Here is a 22,722-nt window from a genome sequence, read left to right as displayed (position 1 = left end):
TTTTTTCACTTATAACACTGTTTTGAAACCATGGTTATCCAGGTTAACACTTCTAAATTATGTACTACCTCTATATTCAGTCAAGAGGGGCCACTTCCATGAGCCCCACAACTTAGAAATCCCTGTTCTGGCCCTTCATGTCTGAGCTCACCTCCCACAGAGGAAGGAGTTCATAGGGCCAAGGGAAATGCCCACCTGGAGTCTATGCTCCTCCTCTAGACCACATTCCAAGAAGCCAAAATCCCATAATTTCCTGCTAAAATCACTCAAACCCACTTCAGGATCTGCATGGGCCTCTTTCTTGAGTCTGACCCCTCAAGAGTTGAACACACCACTAGTATACATATCCCTAGTCCAGAGGGATTACCAAGAAGTAGCTGTTTGTATGTTGTTAAGAGAGCTTGGCCAGAGCTTGCCTGTGCAAGAGTTCTGTCATGACAGAGCTCAGAGTTAATGGTGGAAAGAGAAGAGAGGCAAGATCTTCATTCTTTCATATTTTGGTATTAAAAATCACTCAGTGGGCTAAATTTGACCATGTCTTTTCACAGCACTATGAAGTTACTGTTTTTTTAAGAGGAAGAATACTTTTTTTAAAAGTTGTTAGCTTGGGGTCCCTGGGTGGCTCATTTGGTTAATGCTGGACTTCAGCTCAGGTCATGATTTCCTGGTTTGTGAGTTTGAGCCCTGTGTCAGGCTCTGTGCTGACAGCTCAGAGGCTGGAGCCTGCTTTGGATTCTGTCTCACTCTCTCTGCCCCTCCACTGCTTGCTCTCTGTCTGTCTCTCTCTCAAAAGTGAATAAACACTAAAGAAAAAGTTGTTAGCTTGATTTATAATAAATATTTAGATGTGTAGTATGTGTGCTGTGAATAATATTCTGGCTTGGAAATGTAAGATTCCAGGTAGGCCTGACTGGAATCAAGGATTAATTTTCAGTATTTTTTTTTCTTGACTTGATGAGTAGCATTTGACAGAGTGAATCACTCCCATCTCATAAGACCCCATGCCTTTCCTTGGCTTCTAGGAGGACAATAGTGGTTCTTCCAATCCACGAGCGTGGACTATCTCTCCTGATCAGGAGATATGTTCTCCTGATACTTCTTCCACGTTAGCAACAACTTCCCAGACTTCTTTAAATTACCTTGGATACAACCTCTGAACCTCTTTTCTATCTTTACATATGCCCTTCATTATATCATCTACTTTTGAATGTTTTGAATGCCATCATCTGCTGATGAGTCTCAAATTATATTCTAGCCAGAATTATATTCTAGCCAGTCCTACACTCATAGACTCATGTATGATGGCCTGCTTGAACACTTAATATGGCTAATAGCTATTTCAATACATGATATTCAAAAATTGAGTTCCTGGTCTTTCTAAATTTGTTTGTTTCACAGTCTTTCCCATATCAGTACATAGCAACTGTGTTCTTACAATTATTCAGGCTCCTCTATTTCTCACAAACCCTTCATCTCTCAAACCTTGTCAGTTCTACCTGTAACCTGTATCCAGAATCTGACCATTTGCTACCGGGGTCATAATCTAGTCTTAAATCATGTTGCTTTTCACCTGATTTATTGTGAAATTTTCTTAATTAATTTTCAACATGCTATCCAGAATTCTGTTAGCCCTGCAATATTTTTCCAGTATCTGAGAGTAGCTCCTGAGCTAAACTAGGAGCCTCTCAATAATCTGGACCACCCACCCCATTCCTACTAATTCTGCTTTATTCTTCTACCCACCCATAAATAGCATGTACTTACTCTATTCAGCCATTCTGGTTCTCTTACAGTTCTTCAGTTACATTAGACAAGTGTCTGCCTCGTGGCTTTCACACTTACCATTCTCTTTGCTCAGATTTGTCTTTCTCCAGATGTCTTTGCTTTTTATTCCTCATCTCTTTGATGTCCTTGCCTAAATGTTACTGAAGTGAACACTTCTGCTGCACCACTTGGAATTCCTTTCATGTCTGTGACACTTGTTCTTTCAGCTACTGGGAGTGTTGGCAGCTGAGTCCCTCCTCAGGAATTGTCCTTGACCAAAAGGAGCTGTATTTCCCAAGGCTTTATTTAAGTTGTGCCTGAGTGCAATTCAGGGGTTTCCACATCCAGTGATTGGAAAACCTGGGAATGTAAGGGTTCATCTCCCTTCTCAGTTATGAGTTGAAGAGTCATTCTAGCTAAAGACTTCTTACAGGATCAGCTGAATCCCCTCTTGTAAATGCACTGTAGTTCAACCATTCCTCTTGCTAAGTTTTTACTCTTACTCCATATTGGCATATCTGCCAAGGGTATTGCCTGCTGCACTTTGTCATGTAAATCTGTCTGATTCCATTTCCAGGAAACTTAATCTGAGAGAGTTGGTACCAGGGGTGTTCCTAAGAAGCACACTCTAAAATGGCATACTGGAGAAAGATTACCTACCCCACACCCTCAACCTCTAGCCAGCTGAACAATTAGACCTCCCTTTGTTGGTGGTAAGCATATCACTGACAGCCCTTGGCTTTAGTAGCAGTTTACTTTATAAAGCTTTTCACCTGGGATGGCATACCAGTGATAGACAATGTATAGGCAAGCAAAATCTTAGTGCTTGAGCTAAGAAAAATAGATATTGTAAGGACTATAGCTGTGGACTATCTATTCACTGGAGACAGACAATGAAAGGCCAAGAGCAATTAATCACCAATGTAATGCAAAGTGCAAAAGCCACAGATGCCTTGTGCTGGATAAAAAGAGTCTCTCATATCATGTAGTAAAGCGTGGAAAAAGTGATGATCAGGTGTAGGACTTAATTATAAGAATAGGAGAGTTCCAAAGAAGATTGAATTTTCAACCTTGGCAAGACTACTCCACCAAAATCAAAGTTGTCATTGGAAAGAAGTGAAACTCAGAGACTTAGAATAGCAATGCCTGGTCTGATGCATCAGAAAATCTTGAATCCTTAGATCTGGACCCTCTGGGCTAGCAAAAGTGCTATACTCTTCCTTTTAAAAGGCTAGTACTCCCTCTTGCATGGCAATAATGCAGAGGCCTTTGTCTTATAACATAACATTCAACCTATTGAAGATTTATACCCACTTCTCCTAAAGACCAATAACTATAAATTTGCTTCCAGGGAAGCTCTGGACCTGCATCAGAACAAAGATCCCACATACTGAAACAGCTATAGAAATTAACCAACATATATAAAAACTAACCAACATGTATATGGAATACCTATACATATGACTGGTTTCTAATGATACTAGATCAAAGGAAGGGAGGACATAAACTTGGATAAAGGAAAGGTATCATACAAAAGCTTGTTCCTATGATACAGGGTGCCAACACCCGGGAGATAGTATTAACATGTTTTCTAGGATGGCTCTTAGCAGACCAGATATAGTGTTGTCCCATGATAATGGTAGAGAAGGGCAATAGGAGACTTAGAGAAGTTGGTGTCCTACACTGGATAACCAGTCAGACTTTAAGAAGTGACCAAAAAACTTTCTATGTATTAAAATAATGAGAAAAGCTCTAGTGAAGATTTCAGCATTATTGAGATAGTTCTTTATAGGCAGGGGTTGATTATTAAAAAATCAATTACAGACCTAGGCTTCCTCAAATCAATAGGAGTAATAAGATCCCAAAATAAGAGAGACCAGGTTTTAGCACTTAATTATGAGAACCAAAATAAATTTAATACTGTAATGAAAGTCAAAGTCAGAGTGGCAGCCAGGAGACATTTACAGGCAGAGACCTATGAAAATAGTTAATAAAACAGAATGTTCTTAAAGCCCAAATAAATGAGCAGGCAATATGAGTATTGCTCAGGTTAAACAACCAGAAAAATCAAGGGTATTCATTAGGAGGATAAGAGTGACTGCTCTCAAAAAATGTTATGAACCCTTATTCTATTTCTATACTTGAGCTACTTCTCAGAGCCAGTACCCAAATATTGAAAGATCCCCATGAGTGAGAAAACTTCAACACCATGTCATATTATAGAATGAATATAATATGGGGTCTGAGTGGATCTTGATACTCGGGGACCAGCAGTAGCATAATGGCCATCATGCTAGAATGGAGACATATGGAAACCAGGTAATAGATGGTATCCTGGACCATATCAAGGTGGATCCACTGGATTCACAGACTCAGCCAGTAGTCATTTCTCAAGTCCCTAAATGTATAATTAGAATGAATATACATGGCAGTTGGCAAAATCCTCATATCACGTTTTTGGTTTATACAGTAAGGGTTAACACAGTGAATATCAAACGGAAGCCTGTGGTACTGCCCCACTCAGTCCCTAGCTGCTATGGTCCTTAAAGAAGGCATACTAGTCCAGTCTTTGTGCTTCATTTCAATATAAACCTGAAGGACCATGTCAGCCTTTGAGCTCTCCAAGCTGAGTTCTCTGCTGCAATTGCATTGCAATATAATTTCTCCTTCTGACAATATTGCTTCCTTTACTCACTTACATGGATTGTTCCAAAAAACACTTTCTAGTAAGCTTTTCGCATGTGTTTTTCATATTAAAGTCAGATTTTAAGAAACAAACAGTTGGACGTATGGGGAGGGGAAAGAAGAGAGAGGGAAACAAACCATAAGAGACTCGTAAAGATTGAGAACAAACTGAGGGTTGGTGGAGGGGGGTGAGCTGGGGATGGACCAGATGAGTGATGGGTACTAAGGAGGTCACTTGTTATAATGAGCACTGGTGTTGTATGTAAGTGATGAATCACTGAATTCTGCTCCTGAAACCAATATTGCACTGTATGTTAACTAACTAGAATTTAAAGTAAAATTTGAAAAGAAAAAAAAAGTCAGATGTTAGCAAACGATATAAAATTATTACCTTTTCGTTAGATCTTCCCTGGAAAAGTTATATAAAATTCTAATCTCTCATCCTCACCACAACTCCTATACCCCTTGTGTTCATTCTGTTTTATTTAACACTTGTCACCATCTGTAAATCTATGTACTTTAAATATTTATCATGTTCATTGTCTGTGTGAGCCCCCATAGATACTCACACAGTAGAATTTAAGCCCTGTGAGGTGTTATCTAACTTGTTTATTGCTGAATCTCCCGTGCCTGGTACATAACAATCATTGAATATATCAATTGTTAAGTAAGTTCCTGCAATTCCAGAGGTAGTATTTCATACATGCCATCATGTGAGAAGGAAAATGATGCATTCCCAATATGGAGCAAAGAACTGTCAAACATCATATATCTGTCAATTACTCACTATTCACCAATTATTTCAATAAGGAAGATTTTTTTCAATGTACTCTTAGTTAGGATCTTGCAAACAGAAAAGAAGCAGAGGGCAAGGTCACTGGAGAGTATCTTTCCTAGTTTGAGGAAGAACAAACTGACCAGTAGCAGCTTCCTCTTAGGAATTTGGAGAGTAAAGGATCACCTCGTGGGTGATAGTAGTTGTGAAGTATAATGGAGAATATACATACACATAGTAGGTTATTTTTTAGTGTTTATTTTATTGAGAAAGAGAGAAAACAGGCACATGAGCAGGGTAGGAGCAGAGAGAGAAGGGGACAGAGGATCTGCTGCTGACAGCCCAATGTAGGACTTGAACTCAAAAACCGTGAGATCATGACCTGAGCTAAAGTCAGATGCTTAACCGACTGAGCCTCCCAGGAGCCCCTATATATTAGTTTCTAAAAGAAGAAGTACTATGGAAAAGTCATCTGTGGAAGAGCAAGATATTCCTAGTGAGGAAATAAAGCATGTGTGAAAGCTAAGTTGGGACATCTAATTAGGAAAAATGTAAAATCCCAGCTATAATAGAGAACGTGTTATGAGAAGTAATGGGAGATATATTTGGATAGTTGGCTAGTGCTAAGTAGATTACTGAGTATATGGTGGCAGGATAGAATAACAATTAAGGAGTTCTTGGATTTTGTATCAAGAGGAGTATAATAATGAAATTTGGGCTTGAGGAAATGTAACCTGGCACAATCAGACAAGTTACAGTGGAATAAGGCAGAGACTAGAATCAGGAAACCTAAGTAAAAAGTGGTTGTAATAATTAGAACTGAAGTGACTGAGAAATAAGATGAAGGAAGGAAGTAGTAGAAATGTTACATTAAAGAGACAGTAAAAAACATCTTAAACAAGATCAGAATTCAGGACAGCAAGTAGCCCCTTAGGAAATAATTATGAATCTCATCTTTGTCAGTTAAGCTTTTATCATTTTTTATTTCCAATAATCGTTATATATAATCATGTTCTAATAGAAAAAAAAGAACATATAGAATAATTAAAGGTAGAAGTCATTTCCAATGAATAAAAATACCTACTTGTATTACCTCTGAAGACATAAGAGCTGCTTAATGCTGGTATTGTAAACTTATTGTACTGCATGAATGCACTAACTTGAAACAGTAAGTTTTGTCCTATTCCCTCAAGATCACAAGACTCCTCTCAGGAAGTCCCCAAAGATGTGAACTCTCTGTTGGAGATACCATGAATAGAGCTCCCAGAAGTGCACATTTGAGTACCATTAGCAAAGGAGAGATGGTTTGCCTCAAATTTCATGGGAGTATACAAGGATAAAGGTCATTGCTAAGGCAGCCAGGACTCAAACCACCCAGGGACTCAAAGCCTGAAGTCAACACCTCCAATAACATGTGGAAACAAAATAAGGAATAATACAGATTTGTATTTACAATTGTATTCACAACTTCCAGAAGGAGCTGAGCCACTGAAGTCGGCCACATATCACATTCTCAAAGGAACTCCAGCTTGAAGCCCAGATGATACTGGCAAAAGAGACATCTACAGAAACATTGTTTGAAATCTCATCATGAAAAGCAGGTGGGGGATAATTGCATGTCATCCCAAGCTAGATGTTGAATTATAAATGTAAAATAGTGATTACTCAGCCTTTTTAAAGACTCATATCCTCTTCTGAAGATTACACAGAGATCATGACCAGAAATACCAAAAAAAATTATTCACCCCCTACAAGCTTGTGATATTTCAGGGAGCTTTTAGAGCTGAGGACTCTCTCTGTACTTTACCTCAAGTCAATTTTCTTTTTCACAACCTGGTTCCAAAAGACGATATTCCCAGTCAGGTTGATGCTGTGATACAAAAAAATCAAAAAGCAACAAGGTTCTTAGAAGTCATTCTCAATGATTATTCTAAAAGACCATGATATTTCAATACAATGTCTCTCGCTTCCGGGGTGTGTGGGTATATCTACACAGAGCAATCTCTCTCTTTCAGCTGACTAATACATAGAACTCTAACATTATAGTGTGTTGGATAGCTTTAGGTTTGTTTTCAAGAACAAAATTTTTAGCCGCATTTTTTCCCTGAATAAAAAGCATCTCATTTAGTTACCTTTTCCCATTGTCAACTTTTATCAATTTTCTCTCACTATGAGATGAAGTTTAACCACCAAAAGGGAGTATACTAATGTTATTTTTAAGGCTTAGAAAAAAAAGGTAAATGTGCTAACAGTTGTAATTGTATATACTGACACTATTTCAGACCAAAAGTGAGCTTTTTCATTCATTTTTTTGAGACCCTCTAAAATTTCTAAGGTGTTGAGATATACCCACATTGAACCTCGAAAAGGAGCCCTAATCGTACAGTCACCTTAGCAGAGTGAAAGAAATAGAAAGGACTCCAGGTCTCAATTCGTTAGCAAGAAATAATTTTTGATCATTTCCTATGGCTAACACTCTGCCAAATACTGTGGAATACATCAAAGCTCGTAAGCTCTTGTCCCCACTCTAGTGGAATTCGCTATTTTATTTTCAACATTTTCTCAGGTCCAGAAAGCGATAATCCGAAGTGCAACAACAGGGCTAATAGCTGTATTAACAACCCCAGCTCATTAGTGAAGATGTTTCCCAGGTCCCCAGGGGAGAAGACAGAGAAAGGAACGTTTCTCTTCTCCCGGACTCTTCTCAGCCTGCCTCCCCTAAATATAGACACGCCTTGAATTTTATATCAAGCTTGTTTTAGTCACTGATGAAAAATTTACATAATAATCTCAACGTTAACGACTAAACATTCTGGGTTACAGAAAAGTAGATGTTTATCATTTCATACAGTGCAGAAAGTTGTATACAGTCCTGAAAGAGCTGCTCAGTTTAAGTTAATAACCTAGATAGTCTTAGTAAAATGTACACTTTTTCAAACCCAGGTGTGTCCCCACCAAAAAGTTGTGGGGTATATATACTTGAATGCAAATTATATGATCTTAGTTCATAATTGTTATAAAACATACAAGAATCTTGTGTATTCAAGGTACTAAATGTATTTGATTTTGATATAAAAACAATAGGCAAAAACACATTTATTTTAATATTTGTTATTTGGTATTGCTGTCAGAGTGAATTCTGTGTTCACTGGTGAGTATAAGTAAACTAAGGGGTGCAAATCTTGTTCCTTTGGGGCAGGCTCTTTGCATTGTAAAAGCAATACCACGTGATTTGCACAAACCCTTGCATACCTACCTTTCCAAATCTTTATACTATCATAACATGGCTTTGGAGAGATGAAAGCCATGAGTTTTGACTATGCTTATGTACCTTCAGCCTGATATTTTATGTGAAAAAGTAAACAAATGAGGAGTATGTATGTAATTTGGAAGCCTAAAATTTCCTTGTTTTATGAATATGCAAAACCCCACCTGTTCAAACTTTGCACAAGAACTCGAAAGAAGACTAGCGCTGACATGTTGATGGATTGACTGTCTTCTACCATTTCCTGGTTAGGGCACATTCACAAATCCCAAAGTATTCATGGAAAGATTTGCCTGCTGTCACAGGGGGCCAACTCTATTTATAATAAAGATAGATAGATAGATAGATAGATAGATAGATAGATAGATAGATAGACAGACATTGCTGTTAAAACCAATTAGTCAGTCTCTCTTTCTGTCTCTGTCTCTGTCTCCATCTCTGTCTCTCTCTCTCTCTCTCTCTCTATATATATATACACACACATGCACACACACTACCTAACAAGTGCTTTATGCTTCATATAAATAAAAAGTTGTACAACATAATCTAATCTTTGTCCCCAACCTTGCAGATCTCAAGTGCATGACATTTAGTGGGGTAGTTAAAAGGCATGGAACATATTTAGATGTATGTACTGTTTTTACTTTTCAGGAAGAACCAAATTGCCTACTGTTTCAAAGAACATTGTTTTTTATTTCCTTGGTACCAAATCAATAAACGTCTTTCCAGCACAACAGCTGTTGCTTAATGGCCCCAAAGACTTAATGTGCTGCCTAAATTGAACACAGTTCAGTGTCTACACCAAGTGGGCCCTCAAGTACTGTTGATGGATTGGTTTTCTCACAAGCAGTAAAAGCTCCTTTTATAGAGATGGATTCAATGAGGTTAAAATCAATAATTTAAGAGCAACGTGTGTTGAATTCTATGTGGCAATACAACAGTCTGTATAAATATAAGAACTACATTTAGAATTGTAATTTAAATTAAAAAAAGGATGTCTTCTAGTTAATACTAGAAGATTCCAACAATTTTGAGTGATAATCTAAGCATACAAGAGTATAAATTTGGATGATTCAGTATAAATATTCAGAGAGTGATATTGGAATGATTATCTAGAATTTGAAGACTCAAATATATGAAGATACACACTTTTGGTTAGTAATAATAACTTTAAATCACAGTAATAAATATTGCCTGTTAGTGAGAGACATCCACTTGAACTGTTCACTGCACACTAACTTTAGTGTATAGATTTCGACCATGTTCTACATTATTATACACTATTCTTTAAGGAAGATGGTCATTTAATTTGAAAGCATAATGAATTTCCTCCTCTGCTTCCAGCCGTACAACCACAGCGATGTATGGGTTTACCCTTAGATCAGGTGATAGTTCATAAAGTATCTCCTTAGTCAAAGCGGAATCTCAGAGAGTGAGGGGATGGGCTGTTAGGAGCCTCAGCAGAGCACTCCTTCTGCAGCCTCTGTCCAAGCCAGAGCTGTGCTGTCCGTTTGAAAAAGTTTGGGCAAATAAACTACCCAAATGGGAAGCGGAATTAGTTCAGAGAGCAAGGAGTCAGCCAAAAGATCAAAAGAACTGGAGAAAAAGCTTCAAGAAGATGCGGAGCGAGATGCAAGAACTGTAAAGTTGCTGTTATTAGGTAATTTTTTTTTTCTTCTTTCTTTCAAAATCCTGGTGTTTTCAATTATGCTATATTTACTTCCCTCAACTTTAATTTTAGGTATATTACCACATGGGGGCTTTATTATGAATACATGTTTGGAAACTTAAATAGGCTTTAAATGTACTCTATAAATGTTTACTTTTTTCTTTAGGATTTACTTTTTTTTTTGGTTAAGCAGAGACAAATATTTCTGAGATAATTAAATTCTTCTTTGTCAATAATACAATTTACTATTAGTAAAAGAAAACTCATATGAATGTATTATTTTATCATACCCTAATCATTTTCTGAATATCAGTTATTTAATATTGAAAACAATCTTTTAATTATAAGTTATAAAGAGTTAGGTTATTTTGTTTGAACAGAAATATGTTGTTTGATATCAAATTTAACATGTTATTTAATTACTTTTGCTGTTAAAACCAATTAGTCTAGGGGCGCCTGGGTGGCGCAGTCGGTTAAGCGTCCGACTTCAGCCAGGTCACGATCTCGCGGTCCGTGAGTTCGAGCCCCGCGTCAGGCTCTGGGCTGATGGCTCGGAGCCTGGAGCCTGTTTCCGATTCTGTGTCTCCCTCTCTCTCTGCCCCTCCCCCGTTCATGCTCTGTCTCTCTCTGTCCCAAAAATAAATAAACGTTGAAAAAAAAAATTAAAAAAAAAAAACAAAACAAAACCAATTAGTCTCAATTTATTCATACAGTTAATGGTAAGGTACTTTAAGTTATATTAATAACATTGTTCAGATTTCTGAATATTGGCTGTGATATTGTCTGTATATTTGTAAATTACTCCATTTAAAGCCTTTTAGGATGTTTATATATTGATTCAGCTCAGGAATTATGTTCCTTCTATCTTTTTATCTTCTTAAAACTCAGAACAATGTTTTACCAGAACTATAAAGTAAATGTTGGATGAACTGAATGAAAATCTGTATGCTGCATATTTTTTTAAACAAAAAAATCTAACATGTAGTGGTCGCCACAAGATAAATATGTTTTTGAAATAAAAATAAATAAGACCTATATAAAGAAATCAAAACAAGAAATGTAATCAGTTATGTATTCCTCCTGCTTAAGCACAAAAAGACTTCATTTTATTCAGAATTGTGTATCTTTCACACAAAATATCTTTATCTTAAGTGCCCCTTTACTGTGTCTCATTTGCTCCCAGTGGCAAGAGTGTCTCAGAAACCAAACGTGGGAGATCCAGCAATTGCTCCTCAAAGAAAAGAGAATGTTCTCTCCCCTTATGCACAAGTTCTGTGGCCACAGCACTTGCAAGGAACTACCGAGGGGTTGGTAACTTACAAGGATATTGGGGCCAGTTCTTATGAAAGCAGCAAATATACTTTTCCTCACACTGCAGAGCATTCTCTGAGTCTTTGATCAAGACTAAAAGTAATGTGGACATAGAAAAAGCAAATAAAGGTTGAGGGGGAAAGCCAAGCATTCCTACAAATGTATTCAGTGTCCCTCTTGTACCAAGAACAGTGGTATAAGACTAATGATAAAATATATTTAAAATCCCTATGTTTGAATAAAATTTCAAAAGAATAGACATATTCTCAATATGCCAATTAATTTTTTTGTCTATAAGAATATTTATTTATTTTTAATATGATTTATTGTCAAATTGGCTAACGTACAGTGTGTAAAATGTGCTCTTGGTTTTTGGGGTAGATTCCCGTGGTTCATCGCTTACACACAACACCCAGTGCTCATCCCAGGAAGTGCCCTCTTCAATGCCCATCACCTATTTTCCCTCCTCCCCCAACCCTCCATCAACCCTCAGTTTGTTCTCTGTATTTAAGAGTCTCTTATGGTTTGCCTCCCTCCCTCTCTGTTTGTAATTTTTTTCCCTCCCCTTTCCCCTATACTAATTAATTTTAGATTGAAGTGGTTGGGTTAGATCAAGAAGAGAGGTTAACTCTTGAGGCATGAACACTATTTCATCTTCTACTTTCCCAAGGCAATCATAACTTCATAAATTCAGTTCCAAAGTTATCATACACTATGTATGGATTTATTGGGTTCAAATGGTATGTGAACTGAACTTCTTATTTACACAAGATGAATCAGATTTTCAAGGCTTCCTCTTCCACTTTACTCCAAACATTTAAGGTTTTTTTTTTTTTTTTTTTTTTTTCTGGACTCTGAGTTCTGTGTATGATCATTCAATTGTCAAGTTCAAAACAACAAAGTTTTGTAACAACTCTGCTTCAATTCTTATTTTTGACTTGAACTCAAATTCTCTAAACTATAATTTTTTATACAAAATGTGCCTCATTAAGACATAAAAGTATTCAGTGGAACTAACCTAAACCTTCCTACCCTCCTACCCTCAAATCCCCTCATGAATGAAATGTTTAATTTCTCCCATCTTTGAAAAAGATTCCCATTCATCGAAGCAGTCCAAACAACAGCTTTTAAGTTTACCGAGTATATATCATGTGGGACTAAACAGTTAAGCTTTGGTAATGATCAGATCCTGATCTAACCCAATTTTTGTAAAAAATACAAGTTGAAAAATATTTTTGACAGAATCTATTTGTTATACTGATCCTCTTATTATCCAATAAATTCTAGGTGCTTAAGGACATAACACAACTTACCAAATTTAACATGTGCTGTTAAGTAGATGTACCATTTGGAATTACTGGACACAAGATTTCACTGAATTTAGAGCTATCTAATAGCTATTTTACAAATAAAGGATCACCTTGCAGACAGATTCCCTCTTCATTATGCCTTTCAGACATTTAGTAAAATTACAGAAGAGATGCCACATCTTTTTCCTTACCAAAAACTAGGCTTCTAGAAAACAGTGGGGATGACTCAAACATTCATGGATGGCACACGTGAGAATTACTATCAGAATAATAATGTCATGTGCTTTAAAAAAAAATCAGCCTGTAAACAAGCCCCAGAAAGAGTACATTTTAATAAGAACAAATTCTAACGAAGAATATGTTCTCTTTTGGAGAATTCCTTAGTTAATTTTTAGAGACAATTTACAAATGTTTGATTAAACTTCATTTCTATTCAAAGGAGGTACCTGCCATTTAATTGTAGAATCATTGTGGATTGTTCCCATTTTTTCTATGTCCCTCTCTTTATATTTTACATTAATTTCTTTTGTACTTTTTTAGATTCAGAGCTCAGTGGGAAGTATAAGGAAAATTGGCTTTGCTTTTTTTTTTCATGTTTGAAACACTGTCACATTCATTCTACAATTTTCAGTTTTGATACTAAAATTAGCTTTTAACCAGTTATTTTGCACTATCATGGGCTATTCATTAGTTTTCTTTTAGATCTAACCTGCTTATTCTTTATTCTTCTATGTGCTATGTTACAAACATCACATAATTTTTTTAATGGTGGTGTTGGGTTTTATTGTTTAAAATATTAATGCAATCATCTGACTCTTAAAAACATAAACTTGAAAAGGGTCCAAAGATAAAAGAATATCTATTTTAAATGTGCTTATGTTTACTTAGCTAATCAACTTTTTCAAATTTTCCAAAAGGTCCCACTTATTCAACAAATGGATATTTCAGAAGGCGTGTCATTTTTCTAGTTTGACAGTGGAAGAATTATAATGCTGACACTGTCTAAAAGCTTGTTACAAAATAATTGGTAAAATAAAATCTGCATGACAGAATTGGCTAAATCATCTGGCAGAATGGAGAGAATATAATTCCAAATGAATAGAATGTGTTTTGCAGCCATTTGCGATAAAAAATTGATTTAATATTTTCATCATATGTTATGCTTTTTCCACATCTCTGAGTGACCTCAGGCTAGTCACATAACTTCAGAGAAATGGAGGGTGTCAAAATATTTTATAAATTGTAAAAATCCAGACAAATGTGATTTTTGTTATGTAACAGATTTCCAAAGCTGAAATAAATTGAATGTCAATAAATGTATACAATTTTTCTTTCTTTTGGTTTCCTTTTATGTACGTTAAATCAAAATTCTTATTTTTATTCTTTTTTTCAAGTAGGTCTTTATTTTTATTTAAGTATCTCTAAATATGAGAGGGAGATTATGCAGGAAACTGGAGGTATTCCCGAGTCACTGGCTAGATTACAAATTCATCAAGTGTAAGAAATTCTATTCTGAATTTCCATTACACCAATAGAGTCAATGCCTGTCCATGGATGTGATCAGACAAACAGATCCCCTGGGATCATTACTTTAAGATCAACCAATAAATTTCTTTCTGATCACTAGTGATAAGTGAACAAGAGGTAGGACACATTCCTAAATCATGTTTTCAATTTTTGCTTATTCAAATTACAGCCATCCTTTCCTTGCTCTAATAATGTCTCAAAATATTATAAAATAATTTATTTTATGTCTAAGGATATTCAATCTTGTGGACGCACAAATATTTTCAAGACAAATGTTTAAAATTATTTTTCAGTAGAGAGAAAATAAGCAGAAAAAGTCTATTTGGGGAGTTTCAAATTTTCTCCAAAATGCAGTGGACTGTTTGCACCATAACAATTTCAAAGGCAAGGCCTTTGTTGTATTTGTTTACAAAAAATGCAAATGGCAGTATCAAAAAGCTTTGTGTAATGTCCATTCATCCAGCAGGCAAAGAGAACTTCCACAAATGTTTTGCATATATTCGATTGTTTTAGGTTAATTTATCTCACATAATCAGCAAATCTTATACATAGACTCAAGTTTCCCACATAAGAGATGCAAACCATTTATTAAGGCACTCTATATTAGTCAAATGATGGTTATTTGTTAATGAGATTAAATAATCTGAAAAGGACTCCTGTTAACTCGAATTTAGCAGAACCTCTCTAATAATATTGCAGAACAGTTTTTTATTCACTTTTTTCATTCAAACTGAATTATTGATTCAAGAGCAAGCAATACTGTATCTTTAAAATCATTTATATAAGCACTATGAACAGCTAACAAAAAATTATTAACCCCTGCATAATCTTTGAGAGAAAGGAAGGTCATGAACATCTGATGGGACAATGACCCCATGATACATTTCACATGCAATATACCTCCCTTTAAGATTTCAGACTCAAGCTCAGAATCCATCTGCTTATCTGTTTTCTCCAAGTACTAATGTCTAAATACATCAGTGTAGATCTGAACCTACAGAAATAGGATTCCAGGTGAAACTGAGGAAGAGACCCATCAAGACGCAAAAACACCCATTTTGTTTATTAGATCCCAATGCTTTAAAGCACATTCCACAGCTTTCATTCCTGCCACAGTATTTTACACTCAAATAGAATAAATTTGCTACTTAGAATTGTTTTTTTTTAAGATATCTGAAGGTTTCCATCTCTGACCAGCATTCTATGTTCTATTGTATCTCATTCGTTTAGACACTTGCTGAGTTAGTTCTTCGATTTCGTATACTTCCCTGCCCCCTTCAATTAGAATCAGCCATTTTAGCTGTGTTCCTCTGACAATTCAGAAATACCCTGTCTCTTTAATCCTCTGCCTTACTGACATTCACAACTTCAACTTCAGAAAATCCCTCAAAATTCCCCATTTACCATTGTCTAACACGCTGGAGTCAACCCTTAGGGCTTATCTAATCCTGACCCCCATGCATACTTCCAATTTTCGTCATTTCCACATGTAGAATAAAAGGGTATCTCCTTTTCTGTTTCCTGGCTGACAAATTTCTATTTTGACTTTAGCCGGGCCAATAATTTTTCTACTTATTCTTAGTTTTTTCCTATAATCCTCCAAGGACATCTGTTTCTGGATACCCATTATCACTTTGACCTAGAACTGTTCCCGGCTCCCCCACCTCACTTGAGATGAACACCCACATGCCAGTGATAGAACGTTGTCTCCAAATCTCACTGAACTTTTGCTTTTCATTTTAAAGCTGGGGCGCCTGGGTGGCCCAGTTGGTTGAGCGACCTACTCTTGATTTCAGCTAAGGTCATGATCTGATTGTTCATGAGTTGAGCCCTGGCATCTGGCGCTGCACTGACAGTGTGGAGCCTGCCTGAGGAAGGTCATGAACATCTGATGGGATAATGACCCCATGATACATTTCACATGCAATATACCTCCGGTTAAGATTTCAGACTCAAGCTCAGAATCCATCTGCTTATCTGCTCTATCACTCTGCCCCTCCCTTGCTTCTTCTCTCTCTCTCTCTCTCTCTCTCTCTCTCTCCCTCTCAAAGCAAACAAATAAATAATTTAAAGCTAATTTTGGCCTCTGTGTTGTATATTTTATCCTTTACTATATCCTAAGAATTTTGCTTTATGATTTATTGTTTCTGTTCCGTTTTCAAAATTCTTCTCTTACTGCCTTCTTCCTCTTGACATATGTATTTCTATTAGCCTGAAAAACATTGAGTCCATAATCTCCCTGAATTTACCGTACATAAGTATATTAAAAAAAATATTTTTATACTGGAGCACCTGGGTGGTTCAGTGGCATCTGCCTTCGGCTCAGATCATGATCTCACAGTTCCTGGGTTTGAGTCCTGCATTGGGCTCTCTGCTGTCAGCACAGAGCCTGCTCAGGGGCCTCAGTTCCCCTCTCTCTCTGCCCCTCCCCCACACAAGTACTCATGCACTCTCTCTCAAAAATAAACATTTAAAAAATTAAAAACCGTTTTTGTATTGAAGCGCTTCTTAAAGTAGTGTTTGCTCTGGCTTCTATTTTCTTACATTCCATATTCTCTTCAGTTAATTATAATCTCACCTGTGTATCTTCCTCTCTACTAAAACATTATTTCCCAAAGAGCCCTGATAACCTCCAATTCTCAAAAGTCAGACCTCAGTCACTCTGCATCTCTCTTCTTTCTTCATCCTGTAACTTTGCAATACCCTCAAGTGTTTTATATCCCTTCCTTCCTCGCTTATTGAGGCTTGCTTCTTCTCCCCATTCTTTTATTTTTTTTTTAATTTTTGAGACAGAGAGAGACAGAGCATGAATGGGGGAGGGTCAGAGAGAAAGGCAGACACAGAATCTGAAACAGGCTCCAGGCTCTGAGCTGTCAGCACAGAGCCCAATGCAGGGCTTGAACTCAGGGACCGTAAGATCATGACCTGAGCTGAAGTCGGACGCTCTACCGACTGAACCACCCAGGCGCCCCTTCCTCTCCCCATTCTTAAGTGCCTTCACTTATCAAGGTTTGTCTTGGGCCTTTGTGTTTTGCAATGTCTACTGTCTCTTAAGGACCTTGCATCAGAAATTAATTATCTCCTCTGGAAGAATGACATTAATATATTTCCTTTTGCCCATGTCTTGATCAATATTTGCAAATTTCTTTTATTTATCAGCAGACTGATTGCATCTTGGGAGACCTTAAAATTATTTTTCATGTTTATCTTGTTGCCTATTTATCCCCAGGCTTTGAATTTTATGAGGTTCCCCATTATATTCTTTCCCATTTTATCAACTCTGTATTTCAATCTTCTTTAACTCCTTTGTGATCATTCTCTGCCCGTTGCCCTAAGGCAGTTTTGTCACAAAGTTGAGTTTTATCTCTATCTCACAGAATGTGTCTCATATTTCTCTTGTTCAACTGTTTATTGTTTTCAATCTATAAAATCACCTCTATGAGATAGATATTTTCATTATATAGATAAGAAAATAAGAACTTAAGAAGGTAATTCAGTTTTTAAGATCACAAATTAGTTTACAAGAAAACAAAGCCTTTTATTCTTATCTGTGTCAGTTGTAAATTATCTGTATTCTAAGATCTATGAAAACAAACAACATGTCAGGTTTTATTCTTCATTGAATTCCTTTGGCTTAGCATAGGAATGCATGCATGCATGCATGATGTGAGTATGGAAGAATGACAGAATCAGGATCTAAAATATTTCTGTATATTGTTCATAGTGTCTAAAACATAGACATACATTCGATATGTGAAAAAAAAGCCACATCATTCCATAAAGAGCTTGTTTCTTTAAGTCAATAGGAAGATACTGGTAGGTTTTCAGAATGCAAATGAGAATGATAAACACTTGGATTTCTTTTTTTTTTTTTTTTTTTTTTTTGGTCAAAAACCATCCTGACTATACTATGAGACAAACATTTTATGAGAATGATTGAGGTAGCTAAGCCAATATTAGTACTATGCAAATATTTGATGAGATTGTAAATTAAGGTGGAAATTACAAGTTTGGAAGTATGATTTGAGGGACATTAGGCAACAAGGTGAAGAGAACATGGTGGCTGACTGCATGTGGGTTTTAAGTGGGAGGAATGATTAAAGGTGGAATTGAATATAATGATCATTTTATTCATCAGTATGGGAAATACAAGAAAAAAGATTAGATTGGAGAAGATATGAAAGGACTAATAATTTAGGACATTCAAATGTATGATATTTGTAATACAATCAAGTGGAGATATTTATTAAATGAATATATGGGTCTGGAAATTAGGAGGGACAACTCAAGTGAGTACTAGAGATTTGATATATTCAGTCCTCTGTTTTCCTTTGCTCAATTATCAACTATGTATAAAATAACCATGTAATTAACTAAGGCCTTAAAAAAAAACTCTATTATAGAAAAATGTGTGTGCATGCCTATTCCACAATTAATGAAAGTTTAGACAGTTTAGGCCTGTTTGGGGAAAACTACATAATTCTGCATTTTAGTTTCTTCCTTTTTTAGCCTAAAATGTATATTAATAAGAAAGATGAAATACTTTTTAAATACTTCTCAAAATCCAAGAAGTCTCATGTAATCTTTTAAATATTATGTTTTAAAACAAGTATAAAGTTGGAAGTATTTAAATAAAATTTCATTAGAAAAGATAGTACATAACCACAATATTTCTCACAAGTGAAAATGCTCAGTTTGCCTGCTAAGGTATTTAGGAATTTTATGGATTTGTGATGCTTATTAGTATTCTATCACAGAAATAGTTTTTCAGACACACTAATAGTCATAGAAATATATCTGACACCATATGCTCACTGATGTGATACACCAAAAAAACCCAGTATTGCTTATGCTGAAACATTAACATTGAATATAATCAGATAAATACAGAATATTGAACTATATAAGAAATTATCCTGGACTTTAGAAAAATGCCAGTATCATGAAAGCAAAATAGAAACAATATAAAAATGGAAATGTTCTAAATTAAAAGAATTTAAATGGCATAATAACCAAAGGCAACATGTAAACTTTGGATCTGGGAGCCAAGAAATATATGGTATGAAAACATTTTTTGGAACAGTCAGATAAACTTGAACATAGAGTGTATATTAAATAACACTTTGGATTAATATAAATTTTGTCAAGCATGAAACTAGTATTGTGATTTTATAGAAAACAATGATCTTATTCTTATAACATGCATTCTGAAGTATTTATGGGTGAGGTGTCTGCTTTCAAAAGGTTCAGCAAAACAAAGGATATTATATAATATAATATAAAGGATAAGCATATAATATATAATATATAATATATATAATATAATAGATATACAAATGATAAGCATATAATATATATATTTTATTTCTAAATATAATTTATATATATATAAAACATTATTTCCTATACATTCACACATATATATACATACACATACACATACACAAAAGAAAGGAAACATGACAAAACGTTAATAATTGCCAAAGGTGAAGGGTATAAAAGATAGGTTTTCAGGGGAGTATATGGAAGATGGTAGAGTAGGAGGGTGTTCAGTCCCCCTTGCCCCTTGGACACACTGAGATAATAGCTATATGTATACAACAAATTCTAACAATGAGCTGAAGACTGGCAGAACAGACCTTCCACAGTTATTTGTAGAAGGGAGTCCACATCGAAAAGGGAAGGAGGGATAGAGACACAGTTATGAACAAAACCCCCAGCAAGACTAACCACAAACAGGAGGGATGCCAAAAGCACAGTGAAGCAAGAGGGTTAATTCTACACCAGGCACCCCAGACACTGGGGACCTGCACTGGAAGGACAAGTTTCTGGAAGGTCTGACTTTGAAAAACAGTGGGGCTTCAATTTTACAGAGGTTTTACAATCAGCAGGGTTTAACTCCAGTTACTTTAAAAATCAGTAGCCTTAACTCCAGGAGAGGCACGAAGGCAATAGGAAACTAAGCCCCCCACCACATCTTGCAATCTGCCGCAGTAGAGATCAGCCCCACTTCAAACTGATTCCTGTCTTGGGGAGAAGGAAAGGTAATTTCATGCACCAGAGCACCCACAGTTCCTGCATCTAAGCTTCTTAACTTGCTGCATAGGGAGCAGACCCTGGCATTGAGTGTGTCTGCACCCAATGCGTTATAGCTGGGCTGGGCAGAAAACAAGTGCGACTCAGTGACAACAGTAGGACACATGAAGTCACACAAGAGACAACCCTAGAGCACCTGGTTCTAGTGACCAGGGGACCATTGCAATACAGGGTACCACAGGACCTCTTGTATACAAGGCCACTATTTTGAAGAGATGTAGCTGACCTTCTTAATGCATAGAAACAAAGAGTTAGACAAAAGTAGGAGACAGAGGAATATGTCTCAAATGAAATATTAAGACAAAAATCACAGAAAAAAGCTAAATGAAACAAAGATAAACAATGTGTCTGATAGAGAATTCAAAGTAATTGTAACAAAGATAGAGTGAATGAACTCAGTGAGAACTTTCACAAAGATAAAGGATAAAAAAGAACCAGTCAGAGATGATGTATACAATAGCTGAAATAAAAAATATATATATACCAGAGGGAATAAATAGCATATTGGAGGATACAGAAGAACAAATCAGCAATCTGGAAGAGGGTAATGGAAAGCAACCAAGCTGAAGAGCAAAAAGAAAAAAGAGTAAAAAATGAACATTGGTTAAGGGAACTCAGTGACATCATCAAAAGTAATAACATCTGGGGAAAAAACAGACATCCAGGTCCAGGAAGCACAGAAAATCCCTAACAAGATTAACCCAAGGAGGTCCACACCAAGACACATAATAATTAAAATAGCAAAAAGTAATGATAAAAAGAGAATTTTAAAAGCAGCTAAAGAAAACTGTTATATACAAGGGAAACCCCATGAAGGTGATTAGCTGATTTTTCAGTAGAAATATAGGAGACCAGAAGGGAGTCCATGATATAGCTAAAGTACTAAAAGGTAAAAACCTTCAATCAAGGATACTATACCCAGCAAAGTTATCATTTAGAAGAGAAGGAGAGATAAAGAGTTTTCCAGACAAAAAAAAAAAAAAAAAAGTTAGAGTTGTTCATCACCGCTAAATCAGCCTTACAAATAATGTTAAAGGAAATTATTTTAGTGAAAAGAAAAGGCCATTATTAGAAGAAAATTATGAAAGGAAAATATTTTACAGGTAAAAGTAAACATATACTAAAGGCAGTGGATTAATCACTAATAAAGCCAGTGTGAAGGTTAAAACACAAAAGCAGTAAAATCTATTATGTCTACAAGACTTACTCAAGGGATATAGAAAATAAAAGATATAAAATATGATGATATATACATATATATATGCACATATATATATATATATATATATATGACATCAAAGGGGGAGTAAATATTTTGTGTTTTTGGAATATGCTTGAACTTAATGACCATTAACTTAATATAGACTACTCTACATGTAAGATATTATATATGAACCTACAGGTAATCACAAATCAAGAACATATAACAGATACACAAAAAATAAAGAAAAAAGAATTCAAACATAACATTAAAGAAAGCCATAAAATAACTTGAGAAGAGGGTAAGAGAAGAAGAAAGGAACAGAGAAAAACTACAAAAACAACCAGAAAGCCATTGACAAAATGGCCATAAATACATACCTTACCAATAATTACTTTAAATGTAAATGGACTAAATGCTACAATCAAAAGAAAAACATGACTGAATGGATTAACAAACAAAAACAAAAACAAGACCTATCTATATACTTCCCATAAGAGACTCATTTCAGACCTACAGACACAGAGACTGAAAATAAAGTGATACACAATGCAAATGGAAGTGAAAATAAAAAGCCAGGGTCGCAATATTTATATCAGAAAAAAATAGACTTTACAACAAAGACTATAGCAAAAGACAAAGACAGAAACTACATAATGATAAAGGGATAAACCCAACAAAAGATACAATATATTAAATATATATACACCCAACACAGAGGCACCTAACTGCAAAGCAAGTATTACAGATATAAAAGGAGAAGTTGATAGTAATACAATAGTAGAGGACATTAACAGCACTTTACATAAATGGATAGAACATCTAGACAGAAAATGAAATAGGAAAAAGTGGCTTTGAATGACACATTAAACCAGATAAATGTAACAGATATATACAGATCATATATCAAAAACCACTCCAGCAGAATTTGATTTGATTTGATTATATCAAAAAAACTCCAGCAGAATATACATTATTTTCAAATGCATGTAGAACATTTTCCATGATAGATAAATCACATATTAGGTACAAAGCAACTATCAATAAATTTGAGAAGACTAAAACCATATCAAGCATCTGTTTTTTGGGTTTTTTCCCCCACTATGGCATGAAACTAGA

General features: G+C 35.6%; 1 protein-coding gene and 1 long non-coding RNA gene across 2 annotated transcripts in view; one reads left to right on the top strand and one right to left on the bottom strand.

Moving 5' to 3' along the window:
• LOC122487818 overlaps positions 1 to 22,722 on the bottom strand; it is an 88,610-nt gene that overhangs the window by 47,136 nt on the left and 18,752 nt on the right. The window lies entirely within an intron of this gene.
• The window catches only part of GNAT3 (G protein subunit alpha transducin 3), a 64,185-nt gene continuing 51,037 nt past the window's right edge, over positions 9,575 to 22,722 (top strand). The window contains exon 1 of the mRNA XM_043588698.1: positions 9,575 to 10,149. Within this exon, the coding sequence (XP_043444633.1) occupies positions 10,032 to 10,149 (118 nt within the window). The 5' untranslated portion in view covers positions 9,575 to 10,031. The remainder of the gene's footprint in view (positions 10,150 to 22,722) is intronic.

This window comes from Prionailurus bengalensis, chromosome A2 (genome assembly GCF_016509475.1).
Source record: "Prionailurus bengalensis isolate Pbe53 chromosome A2, Fcat_Pben_1.1_paternal_pri, whole genome shotgun sequence".
In the NCBI taxonomy this organism is placed as follows: domain Eukaryota; kingdom Metazoa; phylum Chordata; class Mammalia; order Carnivora; family Felidae; genus Prionailurus; species Prionailurus bengalensis.
Note: the sequence above shows the minus strand (reverse complement) of the source record. Positions and strands in the feature narration are given on the sequence as shown.